Source organism: Pongo pygmaeus, chromosome 3 (assembly GCF_028885625.2).
Source record: "Pongo pygmaeus isolate AG05252 chromosome 3, NHGRI_mPonPyg2-v2.0_pri, whole genome shotgun sequence".
Lineage (NCBI taxonomy): Eukaryota > Metazoa > Chordata > Mammalia > Primates > Hominidae > Pongo > Pongo pygmaeus.
In genome coordinates this window covers 39534277-39551554 of record NC_072376.2, presented here as the reverse complement: position 1 = coordinate 39551554, position 17278 = coordinate 39534277, and the positions used below count along the sequence as shown (strand labels likewise).

General features: G+C 38.9%; 1 protein-coding gene across 10 annotated transcripts in view; it reads right to left on the bottom strand.

The window, feature by feature from the left end:
- N4BP2 (NEDD4 binding protein 2) overlaps positions 1-17278 on the bottom strand; it is a 102002-nt gene that overhangs the window by 11282 nt on the left and 73442 nt on the right. For all 10 annotated transcript variants that reach the window (XM_063664483.1, XM_063664481.1, XM_063664484.1 and 7 more), the window contains 5 exons: positions 16997-17193; positions 11359-11477; positions 6671-6809; positions 2526-2714; positions 590-758 (listed from right to left, as the gene is read on the bottom strand). In XM_063664483.1, coding sequence (XP_063520553.1) covers positions 590-758; positions 2526-2714; positions 6671-6809; positions 11359-11477; positions 16997-17193 — 813 coding nt within the window. The remainder of the gene's footprint in view (positions 1-589; positions 759-2525; positions 2715-6670; positions 6810-11358; positions 11478-16996; positions 17194-17278) is intronic.

The following is a 17278-nucleotide window of genomic DNA, read 5'->3' as shown; positions in this document are numbered from 1 at the left end:
TAGCTAGGCTTGGTGACACCCGCCTGTAATCCCAGCTACTTGGGAGGCTGAGGTACGAGAATGGCTTGAACCCAGGAGACAGAGGTTGCAGTGAACCGAGATGGCACCACTGCACTCCAGCCCGGGCAACAGAGTAAGATTATGTCTCAAAAAAAGAAACAACAACAACAAAAAACTACTGGAGTGGAAGAATCATATCACCTTATTTACTTCTGTATTTTATCAAACATCTACTGAAAAACTGAAATCCAAGAAATATCAATTAAGTTTAATAAATGTCTATTGGACAAAGATATGTAATATTCCTGAAAGGTCTCATTTATAAGTCACAGAGAGGATTCGCAGATTACACCATGCCCTCCCGTTAATAAATACAGCACAGGAATACAAATGAAGAAAAGGTTAATCATCATACCAATGAGGATTCTTTCCCAAGAAGGTTCTCTTGAAGAATGAGTAACACAAACATTTACAAATGTTACACAGATATTCTCAGCCTGCATATTCAGACTCTCCTGAATTTGCAAGCTATACCAATATAAGCAAAGACATATATTCTATTGAAAACTTGTGATTACCACAGTCCTACCTTCAGTCTTCTTCTCTAAAACTCTCATCAAATGTTCTAGAGCTTCATCCACATGCAGCCCATGGAGGTCTAAAACATTCTGTGGCAGCAGCGAAGCATTGACTTTCTCAAAGATCTCTATGGCAGCAAGGTGATTGGCTTCTTTCATCTTCTGCTCATGAAGAGTACCCTAAATCATAAACATATCACCAAGGGACAGTTTTGCTATTTGCTACTTGGGTGATGAGGAAGTTAATAGTGCCCCAAATAAAAGGAAGGGGGAAAAAAGGGAATAATAAATCTAAAATCTTAAATAATGCAATGAGTTTAATATATAAGAATGCACCAAAATTTAGGTAAATTTCAGTGAATTAATAATGTAGTCCTTAAACTACTGAGTCATTCTTTCTAACATTTTCTGAACCAAAAGTCGTCAAAGTGGGAAACTTAACTAAATACGATCCTCACATGTGATGGTTAATTTTAGGTATCAATTTGACTGGACTGAGGGATACCTAGATGGCTGGTGAAGCATTGTTTCTGGGTGTGTCTGTTGAGGGTGTTTCCAGAGAAGACTGACCTGCATGTCAGTGGACAGAAAGAAGACCTCCCCTCCATGCAGGCAGGCACCAACCACGTGGGCAGCCGGGGGCTGGCTAAGACAAACAGGCAGATGTTCTCCTCCTGCCTTTGGAATTCAGACCCACATTCTTCAGCTTTTAGACTGTGAGACCTGCACCAGCTGCCTCTCAGTGGCTCTTGAGCCTTTGACCCTGGACTGGGGTCTGCAGTCAGTATCCCTGGTTCTGAGGCTTTGAACTTCGACTGCGCTACACTCCTGGCTTTAAGCTATGCTATCGAATTCTTTGGTTCTCTAGCTTACAGCTGGCCTATTATGGGACTTCTCCACCTCTGTGACTGTGAGAGCCAATTCCCCCTAATAAATTATCTTTCATATATCCTACTGGGCTGTCTCTCTAGAGAACTCTAATACACCATCTCAAGAAGGAACCACTGGTTTATTCTTTGTGTATCCTTTAATAATGCTGGGTCTCATCTTGGCGTTCACCTTCAACATTTTGTAGTTACCTACCCCAGAAGCTATCCCCCAAGGACTACTGTTAGGGCTCACAGGCCTATAGCAGTTTGATACTCTTCTCTGCTCAATCACAAAGAAGTAACCCATATGGAAACACAAACATAAAAAGTTAAGCAGATTCCTGGCCAGAAGTAGTACCTTGCACTTGTAATCCCAGCACTTTGGGAGGCTGAGATGGGAGGATTACTTGAGCTCAGGAGTTCACAACCAGCCTGGACAACATGGTAAGACCCCATACAAAAATTAGCTGGGCCTGCTGGCGCGTGCCTGTAGTCTCAGCTATTTGGGAAGCTGACGTGGGAGGATCACCTGAGCCTGGGAGGTCAAGGCTGCAGTGAGCCGAGATTGCACCACTATACTCCAGCCTGGGCAACAGAGCAAGACCTTATCTTTAAAAAAAAAAAAAAAAAAAAAAAGCAAGTTTCTTATAATATGTTAAATGAGCCCAGGTAGAAATTTTACTTCCCTAAAAAAATTAGTTATTTTTCTACTATGAAAGTGATATATTACCAAAAATTCAAACATGATAGAAGGCACAAACCCCCTTTAATCTCACTCCGAGATGGCCAATATTAATATTCTGCTGCCAGAAATATGGACTGTCGGAATAAACTGTAATTCACATAAGCAGTAAATGCAAAAGCAACCACAGAAACTGAGCATTTCAAATGCTCAAAACAGCAGGAGATGAAATTCTCAGAACCATACATTCCTTAGGATACCTTATTTGTATCACTTATATAACTACTACATTCCCCAGAATAACTTAATCTAGCCACAATATGGGTGTCTTATCTGCTTCAAGAGTATTTAGCTATTATAACTGACAAAAAATATATAATCAGTTTTCCACTTTACCTGCTGGGCATAAAAGGTGGCGACATTTTTTTTCCCTATCCGATAAGCTTCTTTGGCCTTGCTGTAGCACTCCATCCTCTTCTGTTGGTGAAGGAAAGCCTCTGCTCTGTAGTCGTCATAATCTGGGTACTCAAAGTCCTGGAAAGACAGTTCGCTTGGTGTTTCTTCAGTCTCTTTTAATTTCTTTGGCTATAAGATATTAAACAATAAGTAACACACACAGAAAGTTAAAAAAAACTCATGCCTTATACCTTCACAAAACGCACATGAAAACTGGGCTGTCGTATATTTTCATCTCTCTCCTCAGGAAACTCCGCAGTGTCTACCTTGTAAGTCAGGCATTTATCGACTATCATTAACTTTTCTATGCCGCTAAGGTTACCCTTTCTTTAACCACTCTTAGGAGATGTTGAAGAGTTCTCTAAAATTATCAAAATACAATTAGGGATATTGAACTCCAAGTTGGAAGAGGCGAGTCCAGTCTCAAAATGGAGGTAAAACCACCACCCGGTCACCCCCAGCCCAACTCCAGCCGTCGCCACCACCACCAGGGAGAGGAGGGCCATGATCCAAAGGAACCAGAGCAGTTGAAAAGACTGTTCATTGGTGGTCTGAGTTTTGAAACTACAGATGATAATTTAAGAGAATAAGTGCAAAAATAATTTCCAGAATAATTTAAAGTTTACATTTTGGCCAAGGTTTACATAACTCACAAAAACTCTCTTTCTGATGGCATTTCCAATCATCTCCCACTTTGAGCAAGCACACCTTCTTATCACCCCCATTACCATAATGACTCACAGTGCCTTGCATATTATCAGGAGGGAGAAGTAACTTTATTGCCAATTTGGCCCATAAGGTCTCATAATCATCTTGTGTACACTCACTGCATTTTTATAATATGCTGCATCTATCTATCCATGACAGCATGTTTTCTAGGTGGGCAGAGGCATCAGTGGTAGCACTAACAGATCATATGAAAATCAAAATTACCTAAGTCCTAAATACCAACTAACTGACAATGAAACATTCAAAGAAGAAAGGGAGCATATAATTTACCCGAGTGGTCTTATTAATAAGAATTGCAGGATGATAAGATTCTGTAAAATAAAATAAAATAAAATAATAAGGCTGGGCGTGGTGGCTCATGCCTGTAATCCCAGCACTTTGGGAGGCCGAGATGGATCACTTGAGCCCAGAAGTTCGAGACCAGCCTAGGCAACCAAAACCCTATCTCTAAAAAAATACAAAAATTAGCCAGGTGTGGTGGTTCATGCCTGTAGTCCCAGCTACTCAGGAGGGGGAGATGGGTGGATCACTTGAGCTGTGATCCTGCCACTGCACTCCAGCCTGAGCAACACAGTGAAATCCTGTCTCAAAAAAAAAAAAAAGAAGAAAAAAATGTAAAAAAAAAAAAAAAAAAGCCTAATGCTACACCTGGCGCGGTGGCTCACGCCTGTAATCCCAGCACTTTGGGAAGTCAAGGTGGGTGGACCACGAGGTCAGGAGTTCAAGACCAGCCTGGCCAAGATGGTGAAACCCCGTCTCTACTAAAAATACAAAAAATTAGCTGGGCGCGGTGGCAGGCACCTGTAATCCCAGCTACCCGGGAGGCTGAGGCAGGAGAATCGCTTGAACTCAGAGGGCACAGATTGCAGTGAGCCGAGATCGTGCCACTGCACTCCAGCCTGGGCGACAGAGTGAGTCTCTGTCTCAAGAAAAAAAAAAAAAAGCCTAATGCTGATACAAAATTAATACAAAAAAACCCAACTGCATGTCTATGTATTTGTAATAAACAATCCAAAAATAAAATTAATGCATAATTCCAGGCCAGGTGAGGTGGCTCAAGCCTGTAATCCTAGCACTTTGGGAGGCTGAGGCGGGCGGATTGCTTGAGTCCAGGAGTTGAAACTAGTCTGGGCAACATAGCAAGACCCTCGTCTCTTTTTAATTTAAAAGTAATATCAAAAAATAAACTTTTAAAAAGGACATAATTCCAGACCAGAAAGAAACAAAACAAACAAAAGAAATAATTCCATTTACATTTACAATAGCATGAAAAAGAATAAAATACTGTATTTAGAAATAAACTTAACAAAAGATGTGTAAAATTTATACTCTGAAAACTATAGCTCATTGTTGAAGGAAATTAAAGAAGACCTAAATAAACTGAAAGATACTCCATTTCATGAATTGAAAATCTTAATATTGTTAATTGGCAATACTCCTCAAATTGGTCTACATATTCAACACGAACCGCATCAAAATTCTAGCTGGCTTCTTTGCAGAAATTCACAAACTAATCCTAAAATTCACATGGAAATCCAAGGGCACCAGAATAGCCAAAATCTCTTAAAATAAATAAATAAATAAAAAGAACATAGTTGGAAAACTCACACTTCCCAATTTCAAAACTTACTACAAAGCCACAGTAATCAAGACAAGTGGTACTGGCAATAGGATAGACATACAGATCAATGGAATAGAATTAGGAGTCCAGCAATAAATCCTTACAACTATGGCCAATTCATTTTCAACAAGAGTGCCAAGAAAATTCAATGGGGAAAGAATAGTCTTTGCAACAAATGGTACAAGACAACTGGATATCCACATGCGAAAGAATCAACTTAAACTTCTATCTCACAACATATACAAAAATTAACTCAAAATGGATTAAAGACCTAAATGAAAGGCCTGAAACTATAAGACTCCTACAGAAAATACAGGAGGAAAGTTCATGACATTGGATTTGGCAATGAAGCACAGGCAACATAGCAAAAGTAGACAAACTAGACTACATCAAATTTAAAAGACTTCAGTGTCACAACAGAAACAACAGAGTGAAAAGGCAACCTATGGAAAGGACAGAATGTCTGCAAATCACATGTCTGATTGGGGACTTGTATCTAGAATATATAAAGAACACCTACAACTCAACAATAAAGACAAATAACCCAATTTAAAAACAGGCAAAGGATATGAACACTCTTCCAAAGATGTACAAATGACCAATAGCACATAAAAAGATGCTCAACATCAATAGTCATCAAGGAAATGCAAATCAAAACCACAATAAGACACCACTTCTGTATTAACCATGTCTTTTATTTTCTGTATTCTGGCACTGGCATTTTTGCAGCCTTCATGACACCAGAGAGGCTGCTCCCTCTGCCCCCTCATTCCATCCACTCTCACAACCCCCTCAGGTTTAGCTAATTCCTAGAGATAACAAACACCTGTCTGGGAGCACGCCTTTCATTTGGAAACCAACCAATCCAGAAACTATGCCTCCAACTTCCTCCTTTAATGGAGTTCTCCCACTCCAGGGCACTATCCACCTGCCCCCGAGTATCAGACAACCAGGGGTAGTCCCTATGCCCCGGAGCCTGCTGAAATTATTTAAACTAGCCAATCCTAAACCTGCTTACCCTGCCTTACCCACACCTTCCCACAGAAACCAAAATACAGGCTTTTGCCCACATTTCCCCCCTACTCCTTCTGCCTCCTGACCAATCCTGCTGGCTCCCCATGTGGCCTTGGGTAGCAAGCCATACCTCCTGTTTCCAGAACTCTGTGAGTATGATAAACTTCCTTCACGACACTTCCATGTCTGCACGTCTTACCATACCTGATTAAAACAAATCCTCGGTATTCTTAAAACAACTTTCCACTCACTACAATGGTTATAATAAAAAGACAGGTGTTAAATAATAATATATGTCCGTGAAGATGTGGAAAAATTGTAACCCTCATACAGTTCTAGTGGAAATATAAAATGGTAGAGCCACTTTGGGAAAAAATTTGGCACTTTCCCAAAAGCCTAAATATTTCTGCCCACATGTTTATATTTAAGACCCACCATATTACTGCTATTCAATTAAACCACATACTCTACTGTGTCAGAGTATACAGAAGTTGCAGAAATTCAAGTGCCTGTTTATCATGCACACGAAGAAAAAAATCAGCTATAAATTCATTATTTTGAGTGCACAGATATTATAAGCCAAATATGCCATTGGTGGTTAAATTTCCAGTCTAGTCAAAATGGTGAGAAATAATCATTAAATTATTATACTCAATGAACCAATTATATTTTTATGTGCAATTATCTACCCTTGTAGAAAAAAAAATTAGTAACTCCGTACCTTTTTCTCTTTAGCCTTCTGGCCAGTATGAGATGTGACATTCTCATTTTGGTGAACAAACTCTTGGGCTACAACTGTTTTTACAGGGTCCCCTTCAAGAACACAGTTAAGAAATTGTACTGTGTGTTCTAATGAATAGCTGTAGAAAATTTAAGTAGAAACATAATGTCAATAAATGAAAATAAGTTGTGTGGAGACATTAACACAAGCAATCTTCAAATATCTTACACGAATATGAAAAACTGGCTTACTTTTAAGTTTTCAACCTTGAAATTAAATGCTCATGGTATATCTAAAAAAAATCAATAATAATCAGAAGGAAACTATCAAATAATAGGTTCTCAAAAGCTAATTTTCAAAAAATGAATGCCAAAAGATAGTATATTGGTAATTCAGCCAGGCACAGTAGCTCATGCCTGTAATCCCAGCACTTCGGGGGGCCGAGGTGGGTGGATCACTTGAGGTCAAGAGTTAAGAGACTAGCCTAGCCAACATGGTGAAACCCCGTCTCTACAAAAAATCCAAACATTAGCTGGGTGTGGTGACACGCGCCTGTAATCCCAGCTACTCGGGAGGCTGAGAGGCACGAGAATCGCTTGAACCCGGAAGGCAGAGGTTGCAGTGGGCTGAGATAGTGCTACTGCACTCCAGCCTGGGCGACAGAGCAAGACTTTGTCTCAAAAAAAAGATGATGGATAGATAGATAGAGATTAGATAGATAGATGATAGATAGATTAGATAGATAGATAGATTAGATAGATAGATGATAGACAGATTAGATAGATTGATTGATAGATAGATAGATAGATAGATAGATAGATAGATAGATAGATAGATAGATAGATAGGTAATTCAATTTCTAATCCTTTATTCCAGGCAGATTAGCCACAACAAATCTTTCTTTCATTTTATCACCTATTCTTCTTAAATCCTCTGTTGGATTTATACTTCATTTCCTTCAAACATCAAACACAGACAATAGACCTTTAAGCTGACATTTTTACTGTGTCAAATTCTACATTTACTTTTACCATGGGATTTTAGTCAAATTCTAAGCGGGGATACAGAAAAGAAAAAGTTAAGCACTACCCTACCTCTCATCCCTGCATTACTCAGTCATATCTTGAGGTTGATACTATATTATCTGTAGAATGAAATTCTGCAAATCAACAAATGTCTGATACACTCACGTTCCAATATCTAAAGAAAATCATTCAAAAAGATTATATGCTGCTCAGTATTTCACACTATTTATGTCTCTCACCTCTTCCATTGACCAGATACTGAGGAACTGACCATATACGAATATTTTTTGAAATGTGGTTAACTAGGCCAGGCACGGTGGCTCAAGCCTGTAATCCCAACACTTTGGGAGGCCGAGGCAGGTGGATCACCTGAGGTCAGGAGTTCAAGATCAGCCTGGCCAACATGGTGAAACCCTGTCTCTACTAAAAATACAAAAATAAATTAGCCGGGCGTGGTGGCGGGTGCCTGTAATCCTAACTACTTGGGAGGCTGAGGCAGAATTGCCTGAACCCAGGAGGCAGAGGTTGCAGTGAGCCGAGATGGTGCCACTGCACTCCAGCCTGAACAACAAGAGCAAAACTCTGTGAAAGAAAGAAAGAAAGAGAAATAGAGAGAGAGAGAGAGAGAGAGAGAGAGAGAGAGAGAGAGAGAAAGAGAAAGAAAGAAAGAAAGAAAGAAAGAAAGAAAAAGAAAGAAAGAAAGAAAGAAAGAAAGAAAGAAAGAAAGAAAGAAAAGCAAGAAAGAAAGAGGGAAAGAAATTTGGTAAACTAATTATCCAAAATAATGTGGTATTTTGCTATTCTTCAATTTATTAAAGACAACCCTTGAAGGGAAGCCATGTGCAACTACCAGTTCCACTTCCCCTCTCATCTTGCTGCCTCAGATATGCTCAACACAAAGGATATCAGTATCAGGGGCTGGATGCTACCAACAATTATCCACATCCTTTCTAGGCCTTAAAATCACCCACCTGCTGGAAGTCAGTCTCCAGCCCTGATGTTGTTTGAGGCAAACAGCCCTAGAAGATTACACCTCAAGCACATACTGTAGTAACTGAGCCCACCTACCCTTCTTACCAGGATGAAGCTGAACCTACTGCTAGCTGAGAGAATCAGCCAACCGTTGGCAGACAAATGGAGGCAATCAGCCACCTAACATGAGGGGCCTGGCTGACCAATCACTGGCCATCCCCAGAAAGGACATACCCAGCCCCCTCCTTTGCCTGGGGAAGCACAACTCTGAGCTATTTCACCTCAGGCCTCTTGCCCTAGGTACTCATAGAACAGGAGTGGCCATATGCTAGCATCACCCTCTGGCATCTGGGAGATTTTAACACAAAACTCTCAGAAAATAGCAAGTTAGGTAGCAAAAATAAATAAGAAAATTAGGGATTGGAATACTACCTTTAAAGATTTGATTTAGGTGACATATTTAGAACTCAGCACACTCAGCAGAGAACAAATATTCTTAAGTATAGACTGGGCTGGGCACGGTGGTTCACACCTGTAATCCCAGAACTTTGGGAGGCCAAGAGAGGGAGAATCCCTTGAGCTCAGGAGTTCAAGACCAGCCTGGGCAACATGGTGAAACTCCATCTCTACAAAAAATATACAAAAACTAGCCAGGCGTGGTGGCACATGTCTATAGTCCCAGCTACTTGGGAGGCAGAGGTGGGAGGATCACTTGAGCTCAGGAGGTCAAGGCTGCAATGAGCCAAGATCATGCCACTGCACTCCAGCCTGAGCAACAGCAAGATCCTGTCTCACACAAACACACACACACAAAAAAAAGTATATGTTGACTACTCCTCATCTGAAACACTTGGAATCAGAAGTGGCTGAGATTTCAGATCTTTCCAAATTTTGGAATATCTGTATATACATAATGAGGTATCTTGGGAATGGGGGCCAAGTCTAAACATAAAATTCACTCATGTTTTTATATGCCTTAAAAATTGGCCAGGCAAGGTGGCTCACGCCTGTAATCCCAGCACTTTGGGAGGCCAAGGTGGGTGGATCAGCTGAGGTCAGGAGTTCGAGACCAGCCTGGCCAACATGGTGAAACCTTGTCTCTACTAAAAATACAAAAATTAGCCAGGCGTAGTGGTGTGCGCCTGTAATCCCTGCTACTCAGGAGGCTGAGGCAGGAGAATCACTTGAACCCGGGAGGCGGAGGCTGCAGTGAGCCGCGATGGCACCACTGCACTCCAGCCTGGGAGACAAAGTGAGACTCTGTTTCAAAAAAAAAGAGAAAGAAATTCCAGGGTAAATAGAAAATCAAACTAAAATTTGAGATTTAGAAAATAATGAAAATTAAAATATGTATCAAAATCAAAACATATAGAGAAAAATTCATACCTTAAATGTATGTTATTAAAGACTGAAAGGAAATAAACTAACCAGAGTTGAAAATACACTAAAAATTTTAAGAGAAAGATATCAGTAAAAATAAATGATAAGACAGCATAAAATAGACTTTGACCAATAAACCAAGATTCTCTCTCTGAGAAGGTACAAGCCCAGAACCCTCAAAGTACTAAGTTCTTTAAACTTTCCATAGCAGAGGGAAAAATGGCGGGCTGCCAGTTTGTTTTATTAAGCCTGACACCAAATAAAACACTGAAACCAAAATCTGACAAAAATAGCCCAGGAACAGAAAAAAAATCACAGACCATCACCATTTCACTACTACTGTAAAAATCCCAATGAATTAGTAAATCAATTCCTACCTGCATTAAAGGAAAAAAAAAATCTGAAAGTAAAGTAGGTTTTATTCCAGAAATCCATTATTGTGATTGATATGAAATATATTAATAAACTAAAGATCAAAATCTATATTAGATTCTCAAAAGATTCTCAACAAGTACCTATTTAAAACAAGCTCTTGTGAAGAATTTAAGAAAGATACATGATCAAAAGTATGTATTTTTCAAACCAGAGCATTCCTGATATAACTAACATAACACTACAATAATTAAAACAACATGGTGGCAACTCAGGATCTAACAAATAGCTCAATGGAATTAAAGTCCTCAAAATATATATTTGGGAATGTAGTATTACTGGTTATGTTTTATATAAGTGGGCAAAGATGATCCATTCATTTGGTTAGTCATTTGGAAAGACAAGTTAAATCTCTAGCTCATTTATAAATCTCTACCTCATACCACATACATAAAAAGGTAGACATTTAAAATAATAAAGAAAAACTTTTATAATATTAGGACATAACAGACTCCCTAAATAAAACATAAAACTCAGAAACAATAATGGTAAAGATTTTCTGTCCTGCAACCAATCTCCCAGATACTGAAGGACAACTGTATTTTGAGACACAGAGAGAGAGACCATGTTTATATAACTTATATTACAATATATTGTTATAATGGTTCTATTTTATTGTTATAGTTGTTAATTTTTTACTGTGCCTAATTTGTAAATCAATTCTTATTTACAGGAAAAAAACATAGTATATAGAGGGTATATATAGGGTTTAGTTATATTCATGGTCTCATGCATTCACTGTGGGTCTTGGAATAATACCCACAGATTAGGAGAGACTACTGTAGACTTAACATTATTTTTGTTATCAGAAAAATAAACATGGCACATGCTTTCAGTGACATCAGAGTAGAAACTACAGACAATCCTTCTAGCACTCACTTGTGGTCCTTGAAAATGTCCACCAGAAAATTTTGGTTAATGGCTGGAAATATCTTAAAGAGCTGCTTCTCCTTTAGTTTAGTAGCACAATCTTTTTCAAACATAAGGGTCTCCCTTTTCTAAAACAAAAACACAAAAATCATGTTCAAGATGAAATGTATAATACTAGAAACACTGACCAAAGGCATGGTTAACTTGTTGCAAAACTACTGATGATTTAAAAGCAATCACAGACTTTCTTTACTGATTAAAGGCTGAAATTAGTAATATGAGTACTCTTGCACTATTTATTTATATCCCATTTTTTGCAAAGTATTTGAAGTTGCTCATAAATATACACACACACACACAATCACATGTATACATGTATGTGTGGGCATCTGTATGTAAATATATATACACATACTGTCACACATGCATATCCAACACATTGAATCATTAAAAGGATGAAGATATAGAGGCATATATATACATACACACACATAAACAGGATATAAATAAATGAAGTCTGAGAAAATAAAGATAAAATATAAGATAAGGCTAGCAGTATTAGTATATAAATGCATGCCACAAAATCCTGTACAATTGCTAAAAGTAGGCCACAAATTTAGTTCTGAGACTCTTAGTGGCCAAAGCAAAGGGGAAAACAAAGATTCTCAGTGTCCATAAAATAAAAACAAACCAGTTGCTCAGGAAAAGTACAGCTTTTTCTGGTACTGAGACCTGAGAGAAATTTCCCCATGGGTCCTCATAAAAGTGACACTGTGTGATGCTGCGAACATCGTCCTCAAAACATATTCTCCTCAATGGGCAGAAACTAGTGTACAAACAAGCTGCAAATTCAGATTGACAGAAATCTTGGAATTCACAATTGTTTTTTCAGTTTTTCACAAATATATTTACTCCAAAATAACTGTATAAGAATTATATTATTACTCACATTTCATATTTGGATCTGCTCTAAACTGTCAGACCAAAAGAACTTTCCTAAAAACATGCTATTTTAATTCTAACCAAAGATGATAATAAATATTCTTAAAGTGGCAATTTGTCAACATTGTGATGCAACAAAATAATTTTGTTTGCTACAAAAATGCTGATGTCTGAAAAATAACTTCCTATACAATTTCAAAGGCAATAAAATGACTGAAAATTCCTAAATTTAAAAATTACAATAGCTGAGGTAGGAGGATTCCTTGAACCCAGGAGTTCAAGACCAACCTGGCAACATAGCAAGACTCTATCTCTACATAAAATTGTTTTTTAAAAACTGGCCAGGTGTGATGGCAAGAGTCCCAGCTGGGGTGGGAGGATGGCTTGAGCCCAGGAGGTCAAGGCTAGAGTGAGCTCAGATCAAGTCACTGCACTCCAGGCTGGACAACAGAGTGACACCCTGTATCAAAAATAAATAAACAAAATAATCTGGGAAAATGCTAGAATTGTTATTTATTTTAAAGCTTAACCATACTTAGGCCATTTATAACACCAAACAGCAATAAAAGAGGAACCACAAGAGGTGACAATATGACTAAAAAGGAGTGATAAAGCTGAACATACAACAGGAGTGATGGAAACAAGCTACCTGAAGAATTTAAAATATTTCTGGCTGGGTGCAGTGGCTCATGCCTATAATCCTAGCACTTTGGAAGGCCAAGGTGGGCAGATTGCTTGAGCCCAGGAGTTCGAGACCAGCCTGGGCAACATGGCAAAACCCCATCTATACTAAAAATATATTTTATTTTTAGCCAGGCGTGGTGATGTGTGCTTCTGGTCCCAGCTACTTGAGGGGCTGAGGTGACAGAATTGCTTGAGCCCAGGAGACTGCGCCACTGCACATTCCAATATGGGCAACAGAGTGAAACCCAGTCTCAAAAAAAAAATTAATTAAAATATTTCACATTTTACTTAAGATATGCATGTAATCTAAACTTACTAAAAAATTCAATAATCAGATTTTCTACCAATCTATCGGGTCATAGTTTCTAAACTATAAATTCTGAGGTTTCATCAATGAACTAAAACCTTGTAACCTTAATCATCTTAAAATTAATTATTCTATTCATATATTATGTCTCAAGTTATATTTTTGCTTTAAAAAATATATACAAAGTATATTTCTCCTTTGGGGACAAAGAGTGAGGACAGCATTAGGAAATTATCTGGCTGAGTGCAGTGTCATTTACACTTACAATCCCAGCACTTTCAGAGGCCAAGGTAGAAGAACTGCTTGAAGCCAGGAGTTCGAGACCAGCCTGGGCAACATTGCAAGACCTCATCTCTATTCGAGAAAAAAAAGAAAGAAAAAAATTATCTTTCCGAGGCTGCATGTAAAGGTAAAGGTGGGTATCCTTGGGACAAAGCCAACCAGCTTCTATTATATTACCCAATCTATAGAAAAACAAGCAAAGGCCAGGTGTGGTAGCTCATACCTATAATCCCAGCACTTTGGGAGGCCGAGGCAGGTGAATTGCTTGAGCTCAGGAGTTTGAGACCAGCCTGGCCAACATGGTGAAACCCTATCTCTTCTAAAAATACAAAAATTAGCCAGGCGTGGTGGCAGACACCTGTAATTCCTGCTACTTGGGAGGCTGAGGCAGGAGAATCGCTTGAACCTGGGAAGTGGAGGTTGCGGTGAGCCAAGACTGTGCCACTGCACTCCAGCCTGGGCAACACAGCGAGACTCTGTCTCAAACAAAACAAAACAAAACAAAACAAAAACTAGCAGGGCATCGTGACTCGCACCTGTAGTCCCAGCTACTTGGGAGGCTGAGGTGGGAGGATGGCTTGAGCCCAAAAGGCAAAGTTGCAGTGAGCTGAGATGGTGCCACCGCACTCCAGCCTGTAACAAAGCCAGACTGTGTCTCAAAAAAAAAAACAAAAAGAAAAACAAGCAAAAATCACTGATAGCAAAACAAAGGAGTAAGTTGTGAAGTCAAAAGATGCTCATTTGTTCACCTATTACATCAAGATATTAAAGGGAGGGTAGAACTGTAAAGACAAGTTTTAATAGTGGAAAATGGCATTTCAATAGAAAGTATCACACTATTTAAGGCTAAGTGTTAGGCTTCCCTTATTTTATTTATTTATTTTTTTTTTTTAAGAAAATCCATTGCTGGCTGGGCGCTGTGGCTCATGCCTGTAATCCCAACACTCTGGGAGGCCGAATCACTTGAGGTCAGGAGTTCAAGACCAGCCTGGCCAACATGGTGAAACCCCATCTCTACTAAAATTACAAAAATTAGCTGGGTATGGTGGCACATGCCTGTAATCCCAGCTACTTGGGAAGCTGAGGTAGGAGAATCACTCGAACCCAGGAGGTGGAGGTTGTAGTGTGCCAAGAACGCACCACTGCACTCCAGCCTGGGTGACAGAACGAGACTCAAAAAAAAAAAAAACAAAAAAAAAAAAAACAGAAAGAAAAAAGAAAATTCATTGCCTCAAATTAATACATATATTACATATATTAATTGAAGAGGCTATTTGACAGGACACTAAAATTTTAAGATCTACTAAAGAGGTTATTCCTTGGATTGCGTTAGGATACAAAGATGGGAATGGCAGTATATTTCTAATTTAGTTAACCAAGATAAATTTAAAAAATAAATATGAAGGAATAGGAATCCCCATGCCTTAACTGGATGTATTACAGCCAAATATAAAGGTGCTCCTTTGTGCAGTCAAACGAATAAGAAAGTGTTAAAATGTTTTAAGAATACCATCTAAGAATTATTTTTTTCCCTTGAGAATTAGACTAAATAACCTCTAAGATGTTTTCCCTTTTGACCTGGAATTCTTTAATACTAATTTTCAGAATTCCAGAAAAGAGTAAGATGAAATCCAAACGAAATCTACTGCACGTATGGCTTCATATATTTAGATATTTTGAAATAAAGACCAAAAATAAAATTCAAAGTAAAGTGAAGGTTCTATTTGAAAAGGAAGAGTAATTTTTTTATTCAAACTCATAAGTTTCTAAAATTTTTCTCTAAAAAATTTTGTTTTGGCCAGGCATGGTGGCTCACACCTGTAATCCCAGCACTCTGGGAGGCCGAGGCGGGTGGATCACAAGGTCAGGAGATCGAGACCATCCTGGCTAACACGGTGAAACTCGGTCTCTACTAAAAAATACAAAAAATTAGCTGGGCGTGGTGGCAGGCACCTGTAGTTCCAGCTACTCAGGAGGCTGAGGCAGGAGAATGGCATGAACCCGGGAGGCAGAGCTTGCAGTGAGCCAAGATCGCACCACTGCACTCCAGCCTGGGTGACAGAGCGAGACTCCGTCTCAAAAAAAAAAAAAATTTTCTCAAAGATAGACATCTTTAATAGTAAGACAGACATTTCTTATTACTAATATATATAATTATCTTTAAATAAGATTTCTTTCATGTTTTTTATAGAAATAAAAAAATAGAGGTAAATATTAAAAGCTGAAAAAGATGCAGCTGGCTGAGCGTGGTGGTTCGTGTTAGTAATCCCAGCACTTTGGGAAGCTGAGGCAGGAGGATCACTTGAGCCCAGGAGTGCAAGACCAGCTTGGGCAACATGGCAAGACCCCCTCTCTACAAAAAATAAAAGTAGCCAGGCATGGTGGCACGTGCCTGTTGTTCCACCTACTTGAGAGGCTAAGACAGGAGGCTCACTTAAACCCAGGAGGTTGAGTTGAGGCTGCAGTGAGCCTTATTGTACCATTGTACCATTGCACTCCAGCCTGGGCAACAGAGCAAGACCCTGTTTCAAACAAATAAAATTAAAAAAAAAAAAAAGAAGAAGAAGATGCAGCTGGTCAGGCACAGTGGCTCATGCCTTTAATTCCAGCATTTTGGGAGGGCAAGGCAGGTGAATCACTGACCCCAGAACTCAAGACCAGGCTGGGCAACATGGCAAAATTGTCTCTATAATAAATTCAAAAATTCGCAGGCATGGTGGCTCATGCATGTAATCCCAGCACTTTAGGAGGCTGAGGCAGGTGGATCACTTGAGGTCAGGAGTTCGAGACCAGCCTGGCCAACATGGTGAAACCCCATCTCTACTAAAATTACTAAAAATTAGCCAGGAATGGTGGCACACATCTGTAGTCCCTGATTCTTGGGAGGCTGAGGCAGGAGAATCACTTGAACTCGAAAGATGGAGGTTGCAGTGAGCCAAGATTACACCACTGCACTCCAGCCTGGGCAACAGAGCGAGACTCCATCTCAAAAAAAAAAAAAATACCCAGGCATGGTAGTCCCTGTTACTCAGGAGGCTGAGGTAGGAGGATCGCTTGAGCCCTGGAGGTCAAGTCTTCCATGAGCTGTGATCACACCACTGTAGTCTAGTGTAGGCAACAGAGCCAAGACCATGTATCAAAAAAAAAAAAAGGTAAAGAAAAAGAAAGATGCAGCTCAATCACCTATAAAGTTAAATCTAAAACAACACAAACTTAACATGGATGGCTTATAGTTGAGTATTAACTAATTTCCCTGAAGCAAAAACCTCCAGCTTCAAATTATACTTAAAATAGTTTTCAATTTTAACATTAAATTCCATCAGGTTAAATATGGATTCTAGACTAGAAAATACTTTGAAAAAAATCACAAAGTAAACATACACAATAAACCAGAATCAGAGACAGTAGCTTAATATTTATATTAATTCATACCAAATTATGTTTTTCCTGTAAGGCAATTTCTTCTGACATTATTTCTCTGAGTGATACTTTTTTAGTTTGAGTATTCCAATGATCCAATAAAGGTAGCATTTCAGATGCTGTTAAAGTCTTCAGTAATTTTTTGCCTGTTCTCTGAGATGATTTTTGTTCGGAATTATCAAGCCCAGTATGTCCAACCAAGGAAGGATCTATAAAGTAGTATAAATACTGTCATACTCTCAACAATAAATGTATAAATTAAACATTATTCACTCTGTTACATTTACCTCAGAG